The sequence below is a fragment of the Muscardinus avellanarius genome (genome assembly GCF_963383645.1).
Source record: "Muscardinus avellanarius genome assembly, chromosome: 3".
NCBI lineage: Eukaryota > Metazoa > Chordata > Mammalia > Rodentia > Gliridae > Muscardinus > Muscardinus avellanarius.
In genome coordinates, this window is record NC_137788.1 from 14,443,289 (window position 1) to 14,469,602 (window position 26,314).

The window sequence follows — 26,314 nt, forward strand, 5'->3', positions numbered from 1 at the left end:
CCTTTTCACGCGGCCTGTCCCCCACCCCCCCACCCCTGTCCTGTCACCGTCCTATCACTGTCACCACCAGTAATAATCCTGCTCTTGTCCTTCTGGTTCCAAATGACTCCCGTGGTCTTTATTTCACGCCCTCCGGTGGGGCGTGCGGGGACGTATTCTTAGCTTCATTTTTACAGCTGAGAAAAATCAAGGGCCAGAGAGAGGAAGACACTTGTCTAAGGGCACCAGCCAGGGAAAGACAGAAGCCGGGATCCAATTCCCAGTCCCCCTGACAGGGGCTGACTGACCAGGGCTGTCCCAGAGGCCCCGACTCCCTTGAGCTCATGGGCTTTGTTTTCTTCCCTTCTCCTCCTCCTCCTCCTCCTCCTCCTCCTCCTCCTCCTCCTCCTCCTCCTCCTCCTCCTCCGTACTTGGGATTGAAACCAAGGGGCATTGCACCCTTTTCTTAATTAATTAATTAATTGGTGGTACTGGGGATGGAACCCAGGGGCCTTCTACCTGAGGGCTACACTCCCAAACCTATTTTATATTTTTATTTGGAAAGAGGGTCTCTTAAGCCAGCGCGGCTGGCTTCGAACCTGTGCGATCCTCCTGTCTCCGCCTCCCAAGCACGGGGATTACAAGCGTGTGCCACCACGCCCGGCATATTCTTTATTTTGAAACAAGTTCTCAGGAAAGCTGCAGAGGGCCTCACTATGGGTAGCCGAGGCTGGCTTTGAACCCACGATCCTCCTGTCTCAGCCTCCCGAGTACTGGAATTGCAAGCATGCGCCACCGCGCCCGGCTGTTGTTTTTCTCCTTATTGAAGGAGCCTGTTGTCCCAGCACAGAGCAGGCCCTTTAGAATGGGGGGGGCTCTCTTCCCCTGGGCTGGGGCCAGGCAGTGCCGGAAGCTCTTCTCAGGGGTGGGGGCTGATGTCACAAATACAGTGGTCCTGTGCGCTTATCTCTGGACCTCTGTGGGCAGCAGGACAGTTTTACTCTCTTTCTTTAGCATCCAGAGGGTTGTTATGGCAACACCCTCATCCAAGCGGATCATTCCAGATCCTTCCAAACAACAGAGACCTGTGGGCCCAGCTTTGCCCTCCTCTGCCTGGGCCTCTCTCTATCCGGTGTCTCTCTGGGTCCACCGAGTTCCTCAGATCCATGCCCACAGGAGCAGGGGAGACAGGACGATGGGGAGGAATGAGAGCTGAAGCCAGAGTCCCTGGAAGTCTAGTCGCTGCAAGGGGTTTAGAGCACGTCAGCCAGGGCCCGAGAGGCGCTGAGCGGGGCCCTGGTAGAAGCTCCTGGAATGTTAGCCCTCAGTCAATGCGGGTCGTTTGCTGTGTTCACAGTCCTGGTCACAGCCCGGCAGCCTGTATTATTTCCTTAATATTTTATTTTACACAAAGGACCCAATTCAAGGAAGCCAACATCCTCGTCCATGGCCAATGACCACTGTCCCTTGTAAGTAGGCGGGAGCCAGGCGCGAAAACGGATCAGGAATATGCGAGGTTGCTGAGTTCCACGGGGGACCATGGTCTGCCGGCAAGTCTGAGCGCGAAGCCTGCATCACGGGTTCAAGGCCAGCCTCAGCAACTTAGTGAGCCCCTCAGCAACTTAGCAAGACCCTGCTCAAAGTAAAATAAATAAATAAATAAAGGGGTGGGACTGTTATTCAGAGGTAGAATGCCTCTGGGTTCTCTAGTACAAAACATGGAGGGGGGAGAAGAGGAGGAGGAAGAGAAGGAGGAAGAGGAGGAGGAGGAGGAAGAAGGAAAAACTATGCTAAAGACGGTCCAGAGCTGTGCTTTCTTGTGTGGCACTGCAAATTCTAATTAGAACAAAATAAAATGAAAAACTCCATTCTCCCACCGCACCAGGAGATTTTCAAATGTTCAGGGCTGCACGTGGCTGGCTGCAGCATGTTGGACAGTGTAAAACAGGAACATTTCCGTCTTCGGGAAGGTTCTGTGGACAGCGAGGCCCTGGAGACAAACAGGAACATTTCCGTCTTCGGGAAGGTTCTGTGGACAGCGAGGCCCTGGAGACAAACAGACCACACTGGATCTGTGTCCCCCAGAAGAGGGCCGGGCCTCCTCCGTCAGACCGGGGCGCCTCTCTGGGCTCACAGCTCTGTGTGCGGCTCTGCCCCCGTCCGAGCTTGAGCGTCCCGTGAAGGACCCAGCTGGCATCCTCCGCCTCCCTGCGGCACCCCTTCTTCCTCCCGAGGCCCGAGGCCCGGGTCTTCCTTTGTCCACATTAGAGTTCCTGCAGTGAGTTTCAGAGGCGAATCCTCGGGATTGGTTGTATTGGGCTCTGAGCCCCAGATGTGCTGGGGAGAGGCCCCAGGATGCCAGCTGTGCCCACCTGGGCCTCTCAGTGACGGAAGGGGGCTGGACAGCCAGGCTGGGAAGGGGCAGAGGAGGGCTTTGGCTCTGACGCCGGGTCTCGGCCCTTGGGGTGGAGGCAGAGTGAAGGAGCAGGCTCCCTTGCCTCTGGGCAAGGGTGATGCCCCAATCGGGGGCAGCCTGGTGGCCGTCCATACAATGCCACCGACTTTGCAATGGACAGGACACAGGACGGAGGGAAGGGAACCCAGGCAGAGGGACACTGCCCAGGACCGAGCCTGCCCAGGCCTGTCGGCCCACACCACCTGCGCGTCCACCTGCTCCTGGCATGGACGCAGCCCCTAATCCGCCATGGCGCCTCCTGCCCACCGCGCCTCTCCCTCGCTCCCTCCCTCCCCTCAGTGCTGTCTGAGGTGCAGAACTGGGTTTGTTTCCACTGTTTCTGCATTGGAGGGGGGAGTGTTTCTTGTGGAAGGGGCTGGGGGTGTAGCTGGGAGGTCAAATGCCCCTGGGTTCCATCCCCAGGTAGGAAAGAAAGAAGGAAGGAAGGAAAGAGCAAGGAAGAAAGAAAGAGAAAGAAAGAAAGAAAGAGAAAGAAAGAAAGAAAGAAAGAAAGAAAGAAAGAAAGAAGGAAAGAAAGAAAGAAAAATAGGGCTGGGGGTATAGCTGGGAGGTCAAATGCCCCTGGGTTCCATCCCCAGGCAAGAAAGAAAGAAGGAAGGAAGGAAGGAAGGAAGGAAGGAAGGAAGGAAGGAAGGAAGGAGAAAGAAAGAAAGAAAGAAAGAAAGAAAGGAAGGAAGGAAGGAAAGAAAGAAAAATAGGGCTGGGGGTATAGCTTGGAGGTAGAATGCCCTGGGTTCCACCCCCAGTACAGCCTCCCCCCCAAAAAAAGAATACTTAAATGTAAGCCATGGGTGGTGGCACTCACCTGTAATCCCAGTGCTTGAGAGACCAGAGGATCACAGATTCAATGGCCAGCCTCAGCGACTTAGCAGGGCCAGTAATTTATAGGGACCCTGTTTCAAAATGAAAGATAAAAAGGGCTGGTGGTGTAGCTCAAAGACAGAATGACCTTGGGTTCAATCTCCAGTACTCCCCTCCCCGCATCCCCCCAAAAGCCCTAAATATAAACAAAAAGAAGAAAACCAAGATATAAAGGGGAGGCGCGGTCCTGTCACCCGGGGAGCTGACTCGTTCATGGCTTGGCTGCTGCCCCACAATGCTTCGCGGGTGTTTTCCCCAAAGCTGGAGAGTGCTCTCTCTGCACACGGGCTCCTATTGGCCCCGTTTCTGAAGCTCAGGCTAATTGAGGTAGAGCTCCTGTACAGAAAAATTCTACCTGTTTTGGAGAACAGAGTTCTATGGATTTTGGCAAATGTGTTTTCCCCTGACACCATCGCTCTGGGCCTCTGTCGTGGGCATCCTTCCACATCAGTGGAAATAACCTAAAAAAAGAAAAAGTGGGACGGTTTTGCCTGAAAGTATTAGCCAGTCCCCTAGGGCTGGGCACGGAGGTTGCTTCCCATAACGAGGCTGAGGTGAGCCTCCTTTTTCTTTTGCTTGGGTTTGGGAGGACCTCATCCTCAGGGAGTGTCCGAAGGTGCGGCTGAGCCCAGACGCCTCCGCCTCGCTGAGCGGGCTCTCTCTCTCTCTCCTCCCTCTCGCCTGGCTTCAGGGAACCGGCTGGACGAGGGCTCAGACGTGGAGTCGGAACCCGACCTCCCGCTGAAGCGCAAGCAGCGCCGCAGTCGGACCACGTTCACGGCTGAGCAGCTGGAGGAGCTCGAGAAGGCCTTTGAGAGGACCCACTACCCGGACATCTACACCCGCGAGGAGCTGGCGCAGAGGACCAAGCTGACCGAGGCTCGTGTGCAGGTGAGGGGTGCTCCAGAGGCCGGGTCTGAGAAGGCTGCGTGGCCAAGGCCAGGGGTCCCACACCAGCCCTGGGGTTTGCAACAGGTGGTTGGGGACCCTGTAAATAACTCCTGCCACCTGCACCAGACACAGAGTTGGTGACGGCCGGTGTTAGCTGACTGACCTGGGAGAGGTGGCCAGCCCGAGGGTGAGGAGTGGAGAAGGCCAGGCCCTTGGGCTTCCAGGCCTGTTGTGGGGAAGGGGAGGGGGAGGGAGGACTGCCCTCATCTTGTGAAGCCCTGGATTCTGTGAGGCCTGCAGAGCCAGCGGGTAGGTGCATCCTGGGCGAGCGGAGGGGCTGAGGCTGAAGGAGGAAGACAGGAAGACATGGAACCGCTTCTGGACTGCTTTCTCCATGCATGAGGGAGGATGGCTGGTGCAGGCGCCGCCCTGAGCTGCTTGCTGGGGTGCTGCCCTCCTGGGCACCCAGCCTTCCAGCCTTCCTGGGGCACCCGCTTGCTGCCTGTGCAGCGCCCCAGCCTCTCATGCGCTGCCCGGAGGACCTCAGCTTGTCACATGGGTCTGGTCCCCCTCTCCTCCAGCACCCCCAAAACCCCCAGCCACAGGTCAGGAATAGAGGCTCAGGCAGCCGCATGCCTGGGGCATGGGACTGGACCAAGGCAGAGCTGGGCCTGGTGGACAAGGGAGCCCAGATTATTTCAGTGACTCAGAACCTGGAATCCTTGGCTGGGCGTGGTGGTCCACGCTTGTAATCTCAGTACTTGGGAGGCTGAGACAGGAGGATCACAGGTTTTCCGGCCAGCCTCAGCTACTTAGAGTGCCCTCCGCAAATTAACAAGACCCTATTTCAAAATAAAGAATAAAATAGGGCTGAGGGGTGTTGCTTGGAGGTAGAATGCCCCTGGGTTTAATCCTGGGCATGGAAAATAAAAAAAAAAAGAACCTGGAATTCAAAAGTAGTAGGGAGAGTCTTAGAACAAAATGACCTTAGACCGCCCCCCCCCCCGGGAACCATTGTACCCCTTCTGCTCTCCCGGCCCATTGGCTGCCTTTGAGGGAGGCCCCCAGCCTCAGGAAGGAGCAGGGCTACCAGAGCACCCCTCCCCTCCTGGTCAGGCTGACATCCGAGCCAGCCCCGGCCTCCTCTGATCCCCGCAGCTGTTTCCCGGGCACATTCCCGGGCGCCTCTCATTCCCACGTCTGGCCTGGCGGCCTCGGCTGCTTCCCACCACCCTGGGGCCTCATGGCTCCTTGTAAAACTCCCTGGCTGTCAGGATCACGCTTTTATTGGCCAGGGGACCTGGAAACAGGTGTCACTCACAGCCCAAGGAGGGAGGGGGTCTGGGATGGGGGAGCAGCAGAGCTCAGACGGAGCACGGGGAGAGGCCAAGGCTGACCCCCTGTCATGCGTGGGGTGCCCCGGGTCTGTATGCTGAGATGCCCCTTAGGGCAGGGCAGGCACCCCCTTCACCCAAGGGCTTTCTCAAAGGAGGAGGGAACCAACAATGTCTTAAAGACTGAGAAGAGCTAACCAGACAAAGATAAAGATGGTTAGCCTAGAGAGAGGAGTCTGGAAGCACAGGGTTGCTGAGAGTCCCGGAGAGCGGGCCAGGGCCAGCAGGGCGACCCGCAGACAGGCTGTGGGAGACAGCTCAGGCCTGAGGGCCTGGCCCCTGCCTTCGCCCGCTGTGTCCCCTCAGCCTTCCGGTTTCCTTCCAGAAACAGTTTCCATCTGTGAGTACGGGGATGGAACTCAGTGGCCAGGGAGCTGTAGAGGTGTAGGGGCCTTACTTACTGACAATGGGGGATGCCTGATGAGATCCCAGAAGCATAAAGTCCAGCCGGGTACAGATCCCAGTACTTGGGAGGCTGAGACAGGAGGATCACAGGTTCAAAGCCAGCCTCAGCTACTTAGTGAGGCCCTCTGCAACTTGGTGAGACCCTGTTTCAAAATAAAAAAGAAATAGGGCTGGGGGTGGAGCTTGGAGGTAGAATGCCGCTGGGTTCAATCATCAATACCGAAAGAAAAAAAAAAAAAAAAAGGCACAGGGCCCTCCGAGGACTCAGCAATAGGAGACCTGCTGCAGGTTAGGCGGTAGGAGAGCCGCGTCTGCTGAGCAGGACCGCCACATCCGCCCGGCGCAGCTTGGATTCCATGACTCTGTGCTTTTGAGGTCTTGGTTTCTGATTCTGAGCCTGTGGTCTGGGGTTTTGCAATCCGATGATGTCTCATCTCAGTGGCCCTGGGAGAAGGGTGGGTGAGCGGTGTAGTTCAGGGTGGGCTTAGACCCAGGAGCCTCGGGGTAGATTCCAACCCCATTGCTAACCCCCCACCCCCAGGCCCTCGGTCTTCTCATCTGCAAAATTGAGACAGTAGTAGCAAGGTCTGCCTAACTCTAGCTGGGCATTGTGGGCTCTCTACGGCACCCTGTGAGCCGGCTGAGAACCCCAGTCAAGGGAAGAGAAAGAAGGGTGTCAGGCCGGAGAACCCAGGGCCTGGGGCCGCCGGACTCCTTCTCTGAGGAATTTCCATTTTAATTTTTAATTTTTCATTCTTTTGGTACTAAGGGTTAAAGCCAGGAGCATTCTACTTCTGAGCTACACCTCCAGCCCACCCGATTTTACTTTTTAATTTGAAACAGGGCCTCACTAAGTTGCCGAGGATGGCCTCAAGCCTGTGATCCTCCTGCCTCAGCCTCCCAAATACTGGGATTCCAAGATGGTACCACCATCCCCTGCTAGAATTTCCGTGTGTGTGTGTGTGTGTGTGTGTGTGTGTGTGTGTGTGTGTGTGTTACTGGGGTTGACCCCGGGGCATTCTACCTCTAAGCTACACTTCCAGCCCTACTTTTGATTTCATTTTGAAATAGGGTCTTGGTAGGGTGATGAGTGTATCAATACTTACCAAGTCTATCCTTGGATATGCAGTCCTCCTCTCTCAGCCCCCCAAGTCCTGGGATTACCGGTGGTATGTGCCTCCATTCCTGGCTTAGAATTTTGATTTTTAAACCGGTTATGGGAGTACATTTGTAATCCCAGTACTTGGGAGGCTGAGACAGGAGGATTGCAGGTTCAAGGCGAGCCTCAACAACTTAGGCCCTCCACAACTTAATGAGACCCTGTTTCGAACTAAAAAAGAAAAAAAAATCCATTTTTAAGTAGCTGGTGGCCAGACCCTGTGTACATTTTCCCTGAAGATGAACGGGTGCATTGTGTCCTAAGGGTGGGGCCCTGAGCCTACGCATTTCTTCTAGAAAAAGGCAGGAGGTTGCTGGTGGGTCCTGGGCTCACCACCTGCCTGTGAACATTTCCCATCCTTCAATGATGAGCCGAGAAACTGGGCAGTTGGGCAGCGGGGCTGGACACAGCGGCCCCAATTTGAACCCAGTTTGGCTGTTGGGCTTGTTTTTCAGAATGGCAATCCCATTCCGGAGGCCCCGCAGGGGCGCCCTGGTTAATAGTTTACATGGAGCTCCTCCCGGCCCTAGAGAGCACCCAGGGTGTGCATGTGACGTCCAGGCACGGTGCTCAGCACCCTGACTTGTCCTCCTCGGTCCTCGCCCAAGGCCTGGGAGGCAGGTATGGTGAGCAGCTGCTCCCCGGGGCGGTGAGCCCAGACGGGGTGATGGTCAGGTGCCGTAAAGAGGCCGGAGGAGGGGCCTCCAACCTGGCCTGCTGGGACCCAGGAGGAGAGGGGCTGCCCCTCACCACGGCTTATCTCTTCTCTTTTCTGGTCCTGTCTCCCCAGGACGCCTCCATTGCACCCGGCTTCTCACAAAGCCTGGCGGGATGGTTGAAAGTGGGGTTCCAGAGTCAATGTCTGGATTTGAGCCCGGCCTCTCGCTCCCAGCTAAGAGGGGGAACCCATTCTCTCTGCATCTGGCTAACACAGGGCTAATCCCCGCCTCCTCGGGAGTTGTGGACCTCGGGGGTGTTAACGCTGGCACCAGCGACAGGGATGTACAACCATTATCCTGCTGGAGAGCTGAGTGTGGCCGAGCCGGAAGGGCTCTGCCGGCATCGAACGAGCCGCCCCCTTACAGATGGGGAATGGAGGCTCCGGGAGGGGCCACGGTGGCCCTGGCACCCCACCCAGAATCCCCAGTCGGGGTTGAGCTCTTTGAAAGCAGGGGCTGGGTTTTACCGATTTCTTTTTTCCTTTGGGGGGCACTGGTGATGGAACCTAGCGCCTGGCGCATGCTAAGCACACGCTCCGCCCATCACTGGGCTGCACCCCTGCCCCCATTTATTCTTGTTTTGATCCTTCTCCCAACACCTACACTGGTAGCAGGGCACGGTAGGCACCATCTGTTGGCAGAGTTAAATTTCTCCTGGTCGGTCTCTTAATGTAGCACAGAGGAAAAGGACAGGGATGGAGAGCGTGGAGTCCAGCAGAGAGGTTTGCTTATTTCCCTTAGCTAGCCTCCATTTTCTCGTCTGCAGCTGTTCTTTGCTGTGTCTGTCCCGGGCAGTTTGAGGACCGGGACCAGGTCCTGTTCATCTCTCTCCTGGGTGTGGTACAAAGCAGAGTCCCTGTGAAGGTTGGGATGGGAAGAAGGGAAATAATGATGGAGGGGAGGCGGAGAAAAAGGGAGGTGGGGAACCAGGTCTGGTGGTGAATGCCTGTAATGCCAGTACTTGGGAGGCTAACACAGGAGGATCGCAGGTTCAAGGCCAGCCTCGGCAACTTAGACCCTCAGCAACTTAACAAGACCCTGCTTCAAAATAAAAAAGAGCAGGGGTGGGGTGTAGCTCTGATGTAGAATGCCCCTGAGTCAATCTCTAGTAGAGGAAGGAAGGAAGGAAGGAAGGAAGGGAGGGAGGGAGGAAGGGAGGAAGGAAGGAAGGAGAGAAGGAGACAGGAGAGGGCAGAGAAGGGAAGAGAAGAAGGCGTAAGCTTCATCACTCTTTCCTTAAGGCAAAGATGAACCACGCCTCAGGAACGGCTGCGGTGTGCCAGAGCGGAGCCACCGCGCGGCGCGGCCCCAGCTTTTCCCCGTCCCCCCACCTTCACAGTCTCCAGAGTGCTACCTCCTTTTCACAAAATCAGCAGGCTTTAAAATGAACGTGCACATCATTTTCACAAAGGGAAAGCGATTCTAAAAACACACACAAGGGAAAACAAGACAAGGTGATTGGAGTCTTGCGGGAACATGTCACCGCGCTCCCCAGGGAGACCAGCAGGTCATCGGAAGGCTGCGGAGCTTAGCACCAAGCCGCGACCTCCCCTGCCCAAGGCCGGAAAGCCTGGAGCCACTGCACCTGCTGTTTTGCCCTTGACCACCTGGCTGCCTCTCTCCCCTGGCATGGGCCCAGGTGCACTCTCTGGGGACACTGCACCCAGGACCCCCACCCCTCCCCTGGAGACAATGCCGCCCCACCCTGGGCTCCAGCAGCCTCTGCCTTCCAGCAGGTGCGTCCCAGAGGCCAGGCCCTCCCTCAGTGCCTGCGGAGCTGACGCGGGACCTTGGCTTCATTCAGGAGCAGGTGACTCTGACTTTGTCTCCTTTCTTCTCGGTGAAGCCCAAACCGTTCTGAGCAGCAGCTGCTCATAACTGCTTAGCCCCCTTGGGAAGGACCCAGAAAAGACCAGCCGCCCCGGCCGTGATGGCCGCCACCTGCCGAGGCTGGCCTCCGCCCCGGCAGATGTGGTCCTGAGGTTTGGGGGTCTCTTAGGTGAGCCGTGTTGGGGGACCTTTACCTGTCCAGGAGGGACTCTACCTGAGATCTGCGCTCCAGCCAAGGCACAGCAGAGCCTCATTCAACCATTCATTCATAAGTCATTCTTTCAGCCCAGCAGTGAGCCTTAACCATGGCCTCTGCCCCATGGGGTTAGACCTGGGAGGGAGGCACAGCCAATAAGCAAGAAAATAGAAAGAGCATCCAGATGAGAGAGAACGGCGGGTGCCATGGTGGCGCACGCTTGTAATCCCCGCGCTTGGGAGGCTGAGACAGGAGGATCGCGCAGGTTCGAAGCCAGCCTCAGCTACTTAGTGAGGCTCTCGGCAACTTAGTGAGACCCTGTTTCCAAATAAAAAGTTTAAGATAGATAGGTCTGGCCGGGCATGGTGGCGCACGCTTGTAATCCCCGCGCTTGGGAGGCAGAGACAGGAGGATCGCGCAGGTTCAAAGCCAGCCACGTGTGCTGGCTTAGGAGACCCTGTTTCCAAATAAAAACTGTAAAAATAGGTCTGGGAGTGTAGCCTGGAGATAGAAGGGCTTCCAGGAACCCCAGTACCACCAAAAAAAAAAAAAAAAAAAGATAGATAGGTCTGGGAGTATAGCCCAGAGGTAGAAAGTCCCTGGGTTCCACCCCCAGTACCACACACACACACACACACACACACACACACAGAAAAGAGCCCCTCAAAGCAGCCTGGTTCACACCCTTCTCGCTCTTCTGTCCCAGAGAATTTTGCAAACCTAGATACGCAGGCTCTAGGAAGTCAGACCCATCTCAGGTTGAGGCTCAGATCCATTGCAGACCCGTGTTCCTGGGCAAGATATTGACCTCTCGGAGCCTCAGTGCCCCCGCTGTAAGATGGGAATCCCCAGGGTCTGTGTATACTCGGAAAGGTGGACGCTAGCACATGTTTGGTGCAGAGGGACATTTGAAGATGTGGGTTATTTTTCCATGACCGTTTAATAAGTCCCTGGGTGTGTATTTTCATTTTCAAAAGGTCCAGGCTGCGTAAGTGAAGATTGCGTCTCCAGACAGAGGACTGTTTCGTGTGCCTGAGACTGTGGGCCAGGGCTCATTCAGGAGGGTGTCAGATGGGTGGCTTCTTCCTGGGGGGCCTCCTGGAGGGGGTGGGGGTGGAGGGCCGGGAGGGGTATGGCAGCCCTTCAGGGCTGGAGCTGCCGCTGTAGGAAGAGCACTGGACTGAGAGGCACGCAGCCTTGCCTGTGTCTCACGGCCAAGTCACCCACTTTCTCTGGTCTCAGTTTCTCCATCTGTAAAATGAAGACAAGTGTAAGAACCTGTCACTGGGTGTCTGGGGGAAAGCTGGGGGACCACGCCTCTGAATTTCCTCTCAAGACTGTCCTGTGCTGTACAAAGGGGGGGGCCTCCCTCCCTGGGGGAGGGTGCTGGCTAAATTGGAGGCCAGGACTCGGGGTCCTGTTTGGCGCTCCAGCAGCATGTGCGGCGAGGGGTGTCCATTCTCCGCCCTCCATCCCCCAGGTCTGGTTCAGTAACCGCCGCGCGCGCTGGCGTAAGCAGGCAGGAGCCAACCAGCTGGCAGCGTTCAACCACCTTCTGCCCGGAGGCTTCCCGCCCACCGGCATGCCCGCGCTGCCCCCCTACCAGCTGCCGGAATCCACCTACCCCACCACCACCATCTCCCAAGGTGAGTGGCCAGCCGGCCCATTCTCCAGCCCCTTCGCTTACAAGGTGTGTGTGTGTGTGTGTGTGTGTGTGTGTGTGTGTGTGTGTGTGAGAGAGAGAGAGAGAGAGAGAGAGAGAGAGAGAGAGAGAGAGAGAGACACTTATTTGTCTACTTTCTTATGCACATACTGTTAAAACAAAAGAGACTCAGGCCTGTGGTCCTGGCCCGAACTCCTGGCTGGTCAGATCCACAGAGCATCCAGGCAGGTGACGGCGCCTCCGCACACCTGCTTACAGTGCAGCCTTTCAGAGGATAAAGCCACACAGCTTGCCTGGAAGGCTTAGCAAAATGCTGGTCTGCGGTGGAGGCTGAAACTGCATTTTCGTTCTTTCTTTTCTTTTTATCTTTTAATTGGTACATTGTAGTCATAGACTGCATTTTTCTTTATTCCTCCCTCCCTCCCTCCCTCCCTTCCTTCCTTCCTTTTTTTGGGGGAGGTACTGGGGATGGAACCCAGGGGCATTCTACCTCCGAGCTATATCCCCAGCCCTATTTTTTACTATTTATTTATTTATTTATATTGGTGGTCCTGGGAGTAGAACCCAGAGGCTTTCTACCTCCACGCTACACTCCCAGACCTTTTTTTATATTTTATTTGGAAACAGGGTCTCATTAAGTTGCTGAGAGCCTCACTAAGTAGCTGAGGCTGGCTTCGAACCTGTGGGATCCTCCTGTCTCAGCCTCCCGAGCGCGGGGATTCCAAGCGTGCTCCACCATGCCAGCTCTTTCTTTCCTTTTTTCATTGGATTGTAGTCATAGACTCTGCCTGCATTTTCTTTCTTTTCTCTTTTTTTCTTTTTTTTTTTTGGTGGTACTAAGGGTGGAACCCAGAGGCTTTCTACCTACAGGCTATACTCCCAGACCTATTTTATACTTTATTTGGAAACAGGGTCTCACTAAGTTGCCGAGACCTCTCTAAGTAGCTGAGGCTGGCTTCGAACCTGCGCCATCGTCCTGTCTCGGCCTCCCAAGGGCGGGGATTCCAACGTGGCCACCAGCCCTGCAGCCCTGCATTCTCTAACAAGCTGTCAGCGATGCTCACGCTGTCGGTCCACAGGCAACAATTTGAGCACCAAGGATCCAGGGCAGGGACTATGTTTGGAGAGAAGGGATCAGAATGTTCTTCAAGGACTTTAAGACCATGTATGGTCATAGCCTTTGCATTTTGATTGTTTGTTTATTTTATTTTTATTTTTTGGTACTCCTTTCTCAACCTCCCAGAGGCATTCTACCTCTGAGCTACAACCCAACCCTTGTTTTTTAGTCGAAACAGATGCTAAGATGCTAAGGCGGGTCTCAAACCTGCAATTCTTCTGTCTCAGCCTCCCACATATGGGAATTATAGGCATGCACCACTGTGCCCTGTTAGTCTTTGATTAAAAAAAAATAGCATAAGCCAGGCGCGGTGGCGCACGCTTGTAATACCATCATTCAGGAGGAGGCTGAGACCGGAGGATCACAGTTCACAGACAGCCTCAGCTACTTAGTGAGGCTCTTTGCAACTCTGTGAGACCCTGTTTCAAAAATACAGAATAAAAAAATAGGGCTGGGGGTGTAGCTTGAAGGTAGAATGCCCCTGAGTTCCATCCCCAGTACCCCCCCCCCCACACACACAAAGAATGAATGAAGGAAGGAACGAATGAATGAGCTGGGCATGGTGGCACACACCTGTCATCCCAGTATTTGGGAGGCTAAGAAAGAAAGATTGCACATTTGAGGCCAGCCTTAGCAACTTAAAGAGGTTCTTAGCAGCTCAGGGAGGCTGCCCAGGGGGCTCTGAAAGGGCAGCGCGGCCACCCAGCAGCTAGGAACAGAAATGGCTCCGGACAGCCCGGGCCTCCGCAGCCGCTGGCCTGGTCACCTGGCACGAGCACCCCAACCCCACCAAGCTTTGGCTTCTTCGTCTCTAAAATAGGAATTGCACTCTTGCAAGGGGTCAGTGCTCACGAAAACTCTTACCAGGACAAATCTGGGTGGATTAGAGTTTCCAGCGAGATGCGGTCTTCAGTCCCGCTGATGTTTAGTGAGTATTTACCGTGTTCTCAGTATGAGCAACGAGGCCAGTCTGCGGTTGCCTAGACAACCCCTGGAGTGCCAGCTGGGTGCTACCCAAGACTTGGCCAGTCCCTAGTGCCCTGCCCGGGAGCCGGCTTGCTCCCCACGTCACCTGAGAAGGTGGCCCCTTTCCTCCACGGGAGGAGGCTGGCCTCCCACACAGGAGGTTCTGTTCTGTCCTCAGAGGCGGTCTCCAGGGTGAAGCCGCTTGCTCAGGACTCTCTGGGGTCTCTCCACAGATGGGGGCAGCACGGTGCACCGGCCCCAGCCCCTTCCGCCGTCCACCATGCACCAGGGCGGGCTGGCCGCGGCGGCCGCTGCCGCAGACACCAGCTCCGCCTACGGAGCCCGCCACAGCTTCTCCAGCTACTCAGACAGCTTCATGAACCCGGGGGCCCCCTCCAACCACATGAACCCCGTCAGCAACGGCCTGTCTCCTCAGGTAGGTGGCTCTCTGTCCTATCCATGCCGCATCTGGGGCTCTGGGTGACCTGGGTTGGTTCTCTTGTGGGGAAAACAAAGCCACTTTGAATTTCCTGCCTCTGTGAAGCCCCTGGCTATTGGTCGGGTACTTTGAGAAGAATGCGCCTTCTGCTTCCATTTGTCCAGATATCTGTGATCCTTGGCCCCTGGCTGGTCTTCCCCAAGCTGCAGACAGCTCGGGCCTGGTCAGACAGTGTGCTGGTGAAGCCTGCACCCTTCCCGTAGGAGGCTGGCTGTGTCTGGCCTTTGTTCTAGACCCAGGGGTCCCTCCTGGACTCCATCTTTCTCTCTAACTCCTGCCTTTCACCAGGGGTGAGCACTCAGGGAGGCCAGGGCCCTGTGCTGTGGGTGGAGAGAATGCCACCTGAGGTTCTGGACCAGGAGCTTCACTCTGATTGGCTGTTGGGAACTGCTCGCTCACATGTGATTGGTTGCTGGGTTAGTCGGTCTCTGTGCGCTGATGCTCTTAGAAGTGATATGCCTGCCTTGGACGAAGTCAGAAAGTGCCCGGCTGGGCTGGTGGTGCCTGGTGATGGATCTGGAGAACAGGACCCCCCCCCCCACCCCTTGATGCTGGAAGTCCCAGTGAACTCGAGGAAGCAATGGGTTCACTTTGATAGCCACAGCGAACTCCCAGATACCCATGGGGGGAGGAATTAAAGCTGGGACTGGCTTACTGTCTCCTCCCCCCTCTCTCATGTCCATGGGGAGAAGAGGTGGCGTGTGACACTCACTGATGTCAACCAGCCGGGCGTGGTGGCACACGCTTGTAATCCCAGTACTTGGGAGGCTGAGACCGGAGGATCGCAGGTTTGCGGCCAGCCTCAGCTACTTAGTGAGGCTCTCCGTAATTTAGAGACCCTGTTTCAAAATAAAGAGTAAAAAATAGGGCTGGGGGTATAGCTTGAAGGTACAATGTCCCCTGGGTTCAATCTCCAGTACTATAAAAACAAAACAAAACTGATGCTGAGAACTGGATGCGCCGGGGGCAGGGGTTTGGGGGGACAGTGAAGACTTCGGGGTGAGTTTAAATTCCCGTTCTGCCACGAGGGCCAGTGTGTATTAGCAAGTCTCTGTTTACCCCCCTTAAACAAAGCATCTGTTACTAACCTCCCAAGGAGGGGTCTTTGCAGATTTTCAACCTGCTAGCGGGTCAGAGTACCCAGCACAGAGCCTGGCTGTCTTACCCTCCTGTTGCCTGGACAATATAATTAAAATGGGAAACCTGTTACCTAATGGGGTGGGAGGAGGAGCCGGAGGAAGTTAGCAAGCTACGTCCCAGTGCCTACTCGTGTAAATAAAGTTTTATTGAAACGCAGACATGTCCGTGGCTTTACAGCTGCTTTTTGTGCAGCAGAGTTTCAAATGAAACCATAGGGTGTGCAGAGCTGAAAATGCCCACGCTCTGCCCCGTACAGAAACGATTGCCAACCCCTGGTCTAGAGCCTTCCTGGAATGTTCGTCTCCGCGCGTCTGGGTTTATTCCCACTTCACCTCCCAGATTCCGTGTCTTGACCTCCTCACCCATGGAATGGGGATAGTGCTTGGCCCCACCTCCTCGAGTGGCTGAGGGTTGACCGAGAGGACCCGTGTGAAGCGCTTGGCTCCCACCCGGCGCGTGGTGCATGCCGGGTCAGCAGAGCCCTGGCTGTTGACGCACCTCGCTTTCTTGGGGCCACACCATAGCGGGTGATGCTGCTGGCTCGGCTCAACTTAGCCAGCCACCCCCACACTCCTGCAGGAGCCCCGTGGGAATGAATAAATTGGGGCGGATGTGACACAGCCAGAATGCCCCCCACACCCATAGAACTAATGAACCTCTTCGAGGTTCAGGGTCATGACCTCTGTTTTATTAGCGTGAGGGTCAATGGCCAGGCTAACCTTGCAGAGCCCACCCTGGAGTAGACAAGACAGATCCCAGCTGAGCAGGGATGTGGCCCAGGCCGGGCCTCCTGGGTTTGGAAGAGCTTCCCTGGGGAGCTGAGAGGGGCTCTGAGGACGCGTGGAATGGCCATCCTTGTTTACAGACGGCCAGCACGCACTGGCCAGGTCATGGCAGAGGGTCCCTGACCACTGCTCTCCCCAGCCCACCTGTCTCTCTGGGCGGAGCTCTAGCCCCAAACAGGACTTTTTTGTCACAGAGCAGAGGAGACCTAGTGAATAGAGGTCTCTGGGCTCTAGGGTGGGCTTTGGGGATGGGGTTGAAGGACCAGCAAGGAGGAGGAGGAGGAGGAGAAACCCGCCACTGGTGTGAGCGCTGCTCCACAGGGAAGCATCTCTGCTGGTGGTGTGACGCTTTCATGTTGGATGTCATGTTTTCCAGCCTGTTCTGAGCTGGAACCGCGTCTCCTGGGCCTAGTGAGAGGGAAACATAGGCAGGAGCCCCTCGGAAGGCATCCACCAAGTTGGGAGGGATGATGGATTGTGAGGCCTGCCCAGAGTCCCCCCAGAGGTGTGAAGACAGACAAAGGGTGTGATGGGGGCAGAGGTCAACAGCTGCTGGGTGGGGGGAGCTCAGGGTGACAGCCAGGGCAGGGCCGTGTGCACCTCGGTTTCAGCCCCAAAGGCTTCCGGAGGGATTGGCAGCGGGGGTTGAGGTTTGCGTCTGGGACAAAAGTTCCTGGCATTTCAAAGCCGGACTCTGGGATCCACGGCCTCCTCTATCTGAGCCAGCACTGTTGCTTTCATGGGTACATTTCTGGGGTCTTGGAAAGGGGTCCTGGGGGTCTCCACCAAGTCGGGATCTATAGAGGGAGGTGATCTGTAGGGAGGAATCGGCCTCCAGTGTCCCCTGGCCCAAAGGAGTGGCCCAGCATACTGTCCACTGCCCAGGACGGCAGTCCCCCAGGGCCGCCTGCATGGCCCTTGGAGGTGTTTGTGTCCTTTCAGACACCACTGGGGGCCAGGCGCGGTGGCAGCTCCGCCACTCCATTTATCAGTTAACTCAAAAGATACCTTAGCAAGCATGTGCCAGGCCGAGATTCAGCAACAAAGAAGACAAATGAAGCCTGTACCCAGAGCGTTTACATTCTAGTTGGGGAGACAGGCGGTAAGGACAGGTACCCAATAAAGTCGGTGTGTGCTATTACGGTAGGGCTCCGTGTATCCGAAGTTCAAGAGGAGGTGAAACGAGCCAGGGTGGTGGTGCAGGCAGTAACCCTAGTCCTTGGGAGACAGAGACAGGAGGATTATGGATTTGAGGCCAGCCTCAGCGACTTAGCAAGACCCTGATACAAAATAAAAAATAAAAAAGCCGGGCGTGGCGGCGCACGCTTGTAATCCCCGCGCTTGGGAGGCGGAGACAGGAGGGTCGCGCAGGTTCGAAGCCAGCCGCGCTGGCTTAAGAGGCCCTGTTTCCAAAAATAGAAAAGTATAAAATAGGTCTGGGAGTGTAGCCCGAGGTACAAGGGCTTCCAGGAACCCCAGTACTACCAAAAAATAAAAAATAAAAAGAGTGGAGGGTACAGTTCAGAGGTTCAAATGCTCCTGGGCTTAATCCAAGGAGAAGAAGGAGAAAGAGAGGGAGAGGGAGAGGGAGGAGGAACTAATCCCTGGTGCTAGAAGTCGGAGCCGCCTTTGGAGGGGCTGGCTGGAAGGGCGCGGGGCGGGGGTCCCGGTGCTGGAGGTGCTTATCTTGGTGGGGGAGGTGGTCCATGGGTGGCTACATCTGTCAGCACTTGTCAAACTGCGCATGTGACATCTTGCAACCTACTGTATCTAGAGTAACCTCAGCCAAGTGTTAGTCAAACCCATGTGTGTGGAAAACAGATACAGTGTCGGATGGGTCTGAATACTAAGGAGGAAATAGAGAGGGGATCCTAGGCTAGGGGACTGGGGTTTGACCTAGAGTGTGGAAGGAAGGAAGGAAGGAAAGAAGGAAGGAAGGAAGGAAGGAAGGAAGGAAGGAAGGAAGGAAGGAAGGAAAACAGGAAAGAAAAGGACAAGAAAGAAGAGGGGAGGAAGGAGAAGGAGAAAAAGCACAGCTGAGCACAGTGGTGCACACCTGGAATCCCAGTTCTTGGGAGGCTGAGACAGGAGGATCGCAGGTTCAAGGCCATCCTTAGCAACTTAGTGAGTCCTTGTTTCAAAATAAAAAAATAAAATAGGGATGGGGATGACCCCAGAGGTAGAGCACCTCAGGTTCAGGCCTCAGTACCCCACCCCCCACAAAAAAAAATTGGGGAATGAGCTTTGGGGCTCTGGGGTCACCTGGTCAGACCTGGGACAGGTTTGCTGCTGCCCATGAAGATACGGTCCTCCTCCCACGGGTTCACCTGGGTCTCTCATCAACAGCCAATCTGGGGAATGGAGCCCCAGGGACTCCCCGGGAGCCTCCCCGGCAGAATTTCAGAGTAAAGCCTTTGCTCTCTCAGCTCTGTGCCTGGCTCTGCAGCAGTGACTAGGAGGACGCAGCTCTCCCGGAGCCTGCCTGACTCTCATTGCTTACCACTTGGGATAAATCAGTGACCATCAGGGAGGACGCCTTCGCCCTGGTGACGTTGTTGGTCTGACAGGGTAGCGGTGAACATCGTTAGAATTGCCACGCCGCCTGCTTAATACCAAGGGCAATACCAGTGGCAATCCTGGAGCCCCGGTGATGGGCAGGCCCTGTTGTGATGAGCTTACATGTTTTAATCCTCGTGAAGGGTAGAGCTGGATTCAACCCCACATCTCTAGAGCCTGGGATTTTTTTTTTTTTTTTTTTTTTTTTTTTTTGCGGGAGGTAGGAGAGGAACTGGGAATTGAACCCAGTTGTACTCTACCTCCAAGCTATACCCCAGCCCCTCTTTATTTTATTTTATTTTGAAACAGGGTCTCACTAAGTTGCTGAGGGCCTCGCTAAGTTGCTAAGGTTGGCCTTGAACCTGTTCTCCTGACTCAGCCTCCCAAGCATTGGGATTACGGGTGTGTGTTAACACGTCCATCACAGATCCTAAGATCTTAACCACCGCTCCGTCCCTTGCCTCTCAGAAACGTCTGCACCTGCTCAGCCTGGTGGTGGGAAGGGTTCACTCACCCCGTGTCATGGGCGAGAAACCCAAGGCCAGCTCCAGGCGAAGGGTGAGCAGCAGCGTAAGTCACAGGGACAGAAGTCTTCCGTGAGGCTTGAGTCCCCTGTACCCCACCTGCAGCCCTAGCCCTGTAGGATCAAGCACTAAGCACTTGACACACCAGGCCCTGACTCTGTGTACTGAGTCCTTCCACAGAGGCGTGGGGACACGTAACTTCCTTTCTGCAGGCTCACCTGGGTCAGGACATAGACCCCGGCTCACCGTCTCCCCTTTGCTGCAGGCTGAGGGGTGGTTACTTGGAAAATGACTCCAAGAAAACAGCTCGGGACGGTTAGGGACAAAAGATACCTTTTGTCATGTGAATACCCTGGGTACTATGAGAGCTGGTGGCTTCATACCAGCCTTTCCCCTGGTGGAAGCAGCGAGCAGGAGACAGAGGTGGGAAGGAGGCTGCCAAGCCTGCCCTGGGGGGCCCTGGGTTGGTAGGAGACACAGCCCGGTCCTCAGGAGCTCCTGGTCGATGACAGAGACGGCCCTTGTCCTTGGTGTCCCAGTCTGGTGATGGGGCAGCATCCCTATGACAGGCGCCAGAAAGAGGCCAAGAGCTGCAGCTCCCACTGTCCGGGGTCCCAAGCTCAGAATCTGAAGCGAGGCCCGCCTTCCCAGGGGCCTCATCGGGGTCCGCGTGCTGTGTCCTGGGGTGGGGGTCCCCAGCTGGAGCTTCCTTCTCCCCGGCCTTGTCTTAGAGACCGACTCTGTGTCAGAGTTGGAGGTGGCAACTGAGGCCCAGAGAGGGCCCGGCGCCCCAAAATTTGTACAGAGTCCCACCATGGGGTTCACGGCCCCAGGACTCGGGAGCTGCAGCCAGGGTTCCTGCTCAGTCACAGAGGGGGACGCTGTGTGATGCCACCATGATCCCTGCTCCTCCAGGGTCCTGTGACCCTCCCCGCCTCCCTCGTTCCTTTCTAGAGCCTAAAATGAAGGGGACTGGGCAAGGGATTGGCATGTTTACAACTTCTGCCCAACGCAAAGCCAGGGGAAATGCTCTCTAAGCGGGCCCTGATGGCCGCCCAGGATCACGGAGCCAGGCCTTCTTGTTCCTTCCTGCTTCCTGTCCCTTTTTTCTCCTTTTTCTCCTGGGCAAGTATCCTTACATCAGGAGCAGGGTGCAGTGCCAGCAGGCAGGTGTGAGGCTCTGGGTTCCATTCCCAGCACTGCCAACTATCAAAATAAAAAACAATTATGGTGTCTGCGGGCCTGCGCTGTTGCTCAGTGAAAGCGGGCGGTTGTCCTGTGACCTCCTTCTACAGATGAGGACCCTGCTTAATCCAGGATCATCTATCTATCTTTCTTTTTTTTTTTATTTTTGGTGGTACTGGGGTTCCTGGAAGCCCTTCTACCTCCGGGCTACACTCCCAGACCTATTTTTACATTTTCATTTTGGAAACAGGGTCTCCTAAGCCAGCGCGCGCGGCTGGCTTCGAACTTGCGCGATCCTCCTGTCTCTGCCTCCCAAGCGCGGGGATTACAAGCGTGCGCCACCACGCCCTGCTATCTATCTTTCTAAGGAATCAGCCTCAGGATTGGGAGAGTCTGGCTTCAGAGCCCACTCTGCTATCCGTCCCTGAGAAGTTGGTCCAAAGTCTGTTTAGGAAATTTGAGGTCCAAGGCATTAGGGAAAGTTAATGGCAGAGCCAGGTTCAGAGTCTATATACCTCATGTCCTTCCTCCTGAGCTACTAAGAACACAGCCAGGCTTTCCCTGTGTGTATTTCTGAGCAGGGCCTCCTGCATGGCTAGTGCCACCCTCCCAGCACCATCAGAAGACTCCAGCCCAGCCAGCCCAGCAAGGAGGGACACCTGTGAGGGCCAGGGCCCTTGGGAGCCTCGTTGAAGCCATCAGGCCCCACAGTAACCTAACAGTCAGGGAAACACTCAGAGAGGTTACGGAACTCGCTCAAGGCCATGGAGCTTGGAGTGCTGGAGACAGGGTTTGAACTGAGTTCTACCTGACCCAGGAGCCTCACCACCCCTTGACCCTTGGCAGGACAAGAGACAGAGTCCCCCGGCCGGCCAAGGGGCTGAGCTCCGCCGCTCATAGGTGCAGGTGGGCGCCGGGGACTTCCTCCGCCCCGCGCCCCGCACTTCCTCTCTGTTCCCCACCCCTTGATTGGCAACATTGCGTTTATAATAAGCATTTAAAATGAGTCTTGCTGGACCAGAGACGGAGGAGGAGGGAGCAAGAGATTTGTAGGCAGGAAGATGGGGAGGGGGGTGGTGGGGTGTTAAATAGCCCAGAATTTTTAAAAAACTGATGCAAATCACTGGTAGGAGAGAAAATTATGTGCAATTATGTCCTGATATTGGAAGGTTTTGCCTAGCCCAGGCAACAAGATCTCATTAACAAGCAGAAAATAAGATTGAAATGGTGTGTAAAAGAGCTGAAAAAATGAATTTGAATGCTGCGTTTGTCCACAATTACCCCCTCCTTCACACATATTTTATTGCAATTTTTTTATTATTCTTAATCTCTCCATTCCTCAAAGCAGATTGGGGACATCGTGGCATTACCGGGGCCTGGGGAGGAGGTGTGGAAGATTTCCTGCCCCCCTGAAAGGAGACCCTTCTCTCGCACATTTTCCAAGGTTGGGTTTTGGAAGGATCAGAATTCATTTCTCCGGCTTAGCGGGTTGTAGGAACACGGGGCTTTAACCCCAGCCGCCTCCTGCACGCACCCTCTCAGCTTTGCCTTCCCAGGTCTCTCTTGGGCTTTCTCTGTCTCTGGAGGCCTCTCCCTCAGGCCCCGGGACTGGAAATAAAACCTGGGGTGAGAGAAACTACGGGGCCTTTGCCAACCAGCAGCCCCAAGTTGGGTTCTGTTTCTGCCACTTGTTAAATGGCTGTGTGGCCCTGGCTCAGCTTGCTTAACCTCTCTGGGCTTCATTTTCACCGTCTAAAAAACTAGAGCCAGGCATGGTGGCGCACGCTTGTGATCCCAGCATTCGGGAGGCTGAGACCAGATGATCACAGTTTGCTGATAGCCTTAGCGTGAGGCCCTCTGCAATTTAGTGAGGCCCTGTTTCAAAATAGAGAATGCAAAATAGGGCAGGGGGTGTAGCTTGGAGGTCGAATGTACCTGGGTTCCATTCCCCAGACTGCCCCCCACCCCCAAAAAAACCTGGGATAATAATCCCTACCTCTCGGGAAAACTGAGAACTAAAGAGAAAGTTAAGTAACGTGCCCGGCACATAGTAGGTGCTTAGTAAGTGTGCCTTCTCCGTGCCCCTTTCTCTCTGTGCCCTGGCTACCTACTCTACCCGGCACACCCCGTCCTTTCGCCTTCTCCTCCACCCCTTTGGTTGGCTGGAAAATGCCTGAGCTGGTTTCTCATGTAGGACACTTGAGTGTTCTCTTGGCCCAGTCTGGGGAGAGAGGGTGCTGGGGCGCGAGTCGCACCCGCCTCTGCAGAGAGCACAGGCGACCACCTGGGCCCCTGGGTGGGATGAGCTGGGAGGGAGGGAGAATAACTCAGACAGAGGCCAAAGCTCCGAGTGTGTTTTCCAGGACTAGGGGAAGCTAACTGAGTCACCGCACCCCCATTTCTCATCATGGCCAGCGGTGATGGTCACGGGGCCAGGGGTCAGAGTATGGGAAGGGCCTGGAGCCCATGGGTGGATGTCCTTGGACCCGAAGCCCAGGGACATGTGTCTCATGTCTGCCCTCTCCAACTGGAAGCCACTGCACCCAGGGATAGCCCAGCCCCCAAAGGCCCTCCTGCCACATCTGCAGCCATGATCGGGTGGCAGCAGGGGGATAGGGCTCCTGGCCACCCTGCTCACTCCCAGGTCCTCACTCCCAGGAACCCTTCCCTTCCACTCCTGGCCAGGCCAGCCCCGGGCGGGGCTGCGCTTGCTGTTGGGCTCGGAGAACTGGTGGCGGCCTTGGTCCTGGGGCCGGGCTGCCCTGGAGCCTCTCTGGCCCAAGGGGACAGACCGTGCCAAGTCCCTGCTCTCCCAGCCTTTGTCCGTGTTCACCTCCTCAGTGGGAAAAGGCGAGCTCTTCCCCTCTTTCCCACCGGCGGTGGCTTCGCAGACCCAAACCACCTGCTCCTATCCGTCAGGATCAGCCCACAGGGAGAGGCCCGGGCAGCGCCTGGCTCCTGTGAAAACAGACTGTTTATGTCTCTGCCTCACAACCTCTTCCTGGGTGGAGGGGAGCCAGGGGGCAGGAGGGGAAGGGAGCTGTCCTGCCTAAACCAGGGTCAGGAACTTCCTGGGCTGCTGGTATGGGGAGAAGCCTGCCTGGGGGAGGCTCTGCCCGGACTGGGGCCTGGCTTGGTGCCACTGGGCAGCCAGACACTGAGATGTGTTTTCATCCAGGGGTAACAGGAAAGCAGCTGGCCTTTGCCCCTTTCTTAGAGGACAGAGGGGCCTGCTGGGAAGCTGGGGCCGAGCCCCCCTCCCTGAATCTGAAATGGCCCCCGAGAGTCAGGGACTGCTCCCCACCCCCAAACCCTGAGCATCTATCTGTGTCTATCCAGATGTTTCCATGCCCTGGTGTCAGGGACCCTCAACCCCAGAAGGACCACAGCGCCCACTTCTTGGCACATGATGATCTGTTTTGGTGATACGCCTAACTCTCGGTGTCCGGCACGTAGTAGGTCATCAACACCTGTTGGCTGAGCCCGGGGACACTGCAGGCTTATGAGACACAGCTGGGTGTGTTCCTGAGCAGACCTGGCCCACCATTAGGTTTGACTTGAATGTCGTCACACGCCGTCCCCTGAGGTTCGCGGATCTCACCCTCGTGTGCACACAGCACTTGGGGAGGCTCGAAACAGACACAGAAATCCCAGAACTTGAGAGGCCGAAACAGGAGGATCACAGGTTCAAGGCCGGCCTCTAAGGAGACCCTGTTTCCAAATAAAAAAGGTCTGGGGGTATAGCTCAGAGGTAGAATGACCCTGGGTTCAATCCCCAGTACCAAGAAAAGAAATAAAAGGAAAAGAAGAAGGAAGGAAAGAAGGAAGGAAGGAGAAAAGAAAGGCACGTGCCCATCTCTGCTCCGATAAGGGCCATTTTGAAGGAGTCTGGACCCTCCCCCCAGAGCCATTCAAGAATTGGCTGTGGACGATTTATTGTGACATCTGGCCAGACAGGAGGAGCAGAGGAAGCTTGGAGGAGGGAGGACAGGGGCTGAGAAAGCCTCCTGGAGAAGGAGCCCTATGGGGGAGATGCAGCTCGCTCGGGGAAAGTAAAGAAAGCGGGCCAGGGAGGGCGGTGCGGCGTGGACGGCAGCCTCGAGGTAGATGAGCAACGTCGCCCACTCCACGCACGGACACGGCAGAAGGGCCACCCGGGCCGGGCTCCCACTCCTAGCCCTGTCCTCACTTGCTGTGTTATCCCAGGCAGGCTGCATGCGCTCTCTGAGCCCGGTTCCCTCATCTGCAAAACAGCAAAGCAGCAGCGGGAAACTCAAATGCGTCTACTCGTAGGAGACACCCAGTGCCATGCAGATGGCAAGAGCTTAAGAAGTGGCCGTTTTTTAGCCGGGCGTGGTGGCGCACGCTTGTCATCCCCGCGCTTGGGAGGCTGAGACAGGAGGATCGCGCATGTTCGAAGCCAGCCTCAGCTACTTAGGGAGGCTCTCAGCAACTTAGCGAGACCTTGTTCCCAAATAAAAAAAAATATGTAAAATAGGTCTGGGAGTATAGCCTGGAGGTAGAAGGCCCCTGAGTAATTCCATCCCCAGTACCACCGAGAGAGAGAGAGAGAGAGAGAGAGAGAGAGAGAGAGAGAGAGAGAGAGAGAGAGAGGAGAGAGAGCGCAGTAGCAGTTTTTAGCCGGGTGTGGTGGCCTGTGTTTGTAATCCCTGTACTTGGGAGGCTGAGACAGGAGGACGCGGGTTGGTGGCTAGCCTCAGCAACTTGGGAGGCCCTCTACAACTTAGTGAGACCCAGGTTCAAAATAAGGTATAAAATGGGGCTGAGGGTGTAGCTTGGAGGTAGAATGCCCCTGGGTTCCATCCCTAGTACCACACACACAGACCAAAAAAAAAAAAAAAAGTGACAGTGTTTCCCTGTTTGAACAGAAACTGAACCGCTAAGGTCTCGCTAGGTTTTTCTGCCTCCAGCGCCCCCCTCACCCATGGATGAGTCCAGCCCAGCACAGCCCAGGCCTGGCCACTGGTTGAAAATTCAGGAGCTCCAAGATCGCTGACCGGCTATGGGACATTCGTAGGTCCCTTCCTGCTCTGGGCCTCAGTTCCTCCATCTGTGCAAGAAACAGACCAATTGCTAGCAAGGAGCCTCGCAGCTCCGGGTCGGTGGGTGGCTCTGAGGGTTCTTAGCCTGGGTGTCGCAGCCCCCAGCTCTGCAGTGGGGCCGGCCCTCCCTGTCTGGTCCTACCTCCTGCGCCCCTCCTGCCCTCCTGGGGCCGGCCTGGGCTCTGGGCTTCCCAGCAGGCCCGGGTTTAGCCTGCCAGAGCTGCCTGGCTTGGTGGGAAAGAATGCAAATAGAGGATTTGCTCTTCTCCCTCATTAGCACTGGGGCTCAGGACGAGACAGTCCGGGCAGATAGAGGGAAAGAAAATGAGGGAGATTAGCAATTAATACTGTGGGCCGACTCCGAGCTTCGCAGGCTGTCCCCGGGGTCCCTGGTAGGAGAGGGGCTGCCCAGATGGCCGGGCCGCTGGACCTGGGAGGCCGGGCAGGACCCCAGATAGGAGAGGCCCGGGTGATTTTGAGAACCCGCAAAGGGCCCGCTCCCCTTGGCATGGGACACCCCTCCACCTGAAACCAGCCCCTTACTCTTCAAGACCTAGCCCCTTCCCGGAAGCCCTCCAAGGTCCGCTTAATGTGTTAACTGTCTCTCCCTGGGTATTGATCACATTTTATCAGCATATGAAGAGCACCTATATTGCTAAACAAATGCCATTAAATAAATACTAATCATGGTTCCATATTCTGAGCATTCACAACAGGCCAGATAGACGCGTGCTAAGCCCAGAACGTGGATTATCTAATTTAATCTTTATAATATCCCTTCGGGAGGGCCTGGAATTAGTTCTGTCTTACAGATGGGGGACAGAGGCATCTTTACACACTTTGGGGGGAGGTTAATCACAAGGGCGGGGCCCTGGCCTGAACCCTTTGAATCACAAGGGCGGGCGG

At 55.8% G+C, this 26,314-nt stretch overlaps 1 protein-coding gene across 2 annotated transcripts in view; it reads left to right on the forward strand.

Moving 5' to 3' along the window:
* PAX7 (paired box 7) overlaps positions 1 to 26,314 on the forward strand; it is a gene marked incomplete at both ends in the record, with an annotated part of 107,158 nt that overhangs the window by 54,834 nt on the left and 26,010 nt on the right. For both annotated transcript variants that reach the window (XM_080690823.1, XM_080690824.1), the window contains 3 exons: positions 4,008 to 4,207; positions 11,391 to 11,556; positions 13,890 to 14,092. In XM_080690823.1, the coding sequence (XP_080546949.1) occupies positions 4,008 to 4,207; positions 11,391 to 11,556; positions 13,890 to 14,092 (569 nt within the window). The remainder of the gene's footprint in view (positions 1 to 4,007; positions 4,208 to 11,390; positions 11,557 to 13,889; positions 14,093 to 26,314) is intronic.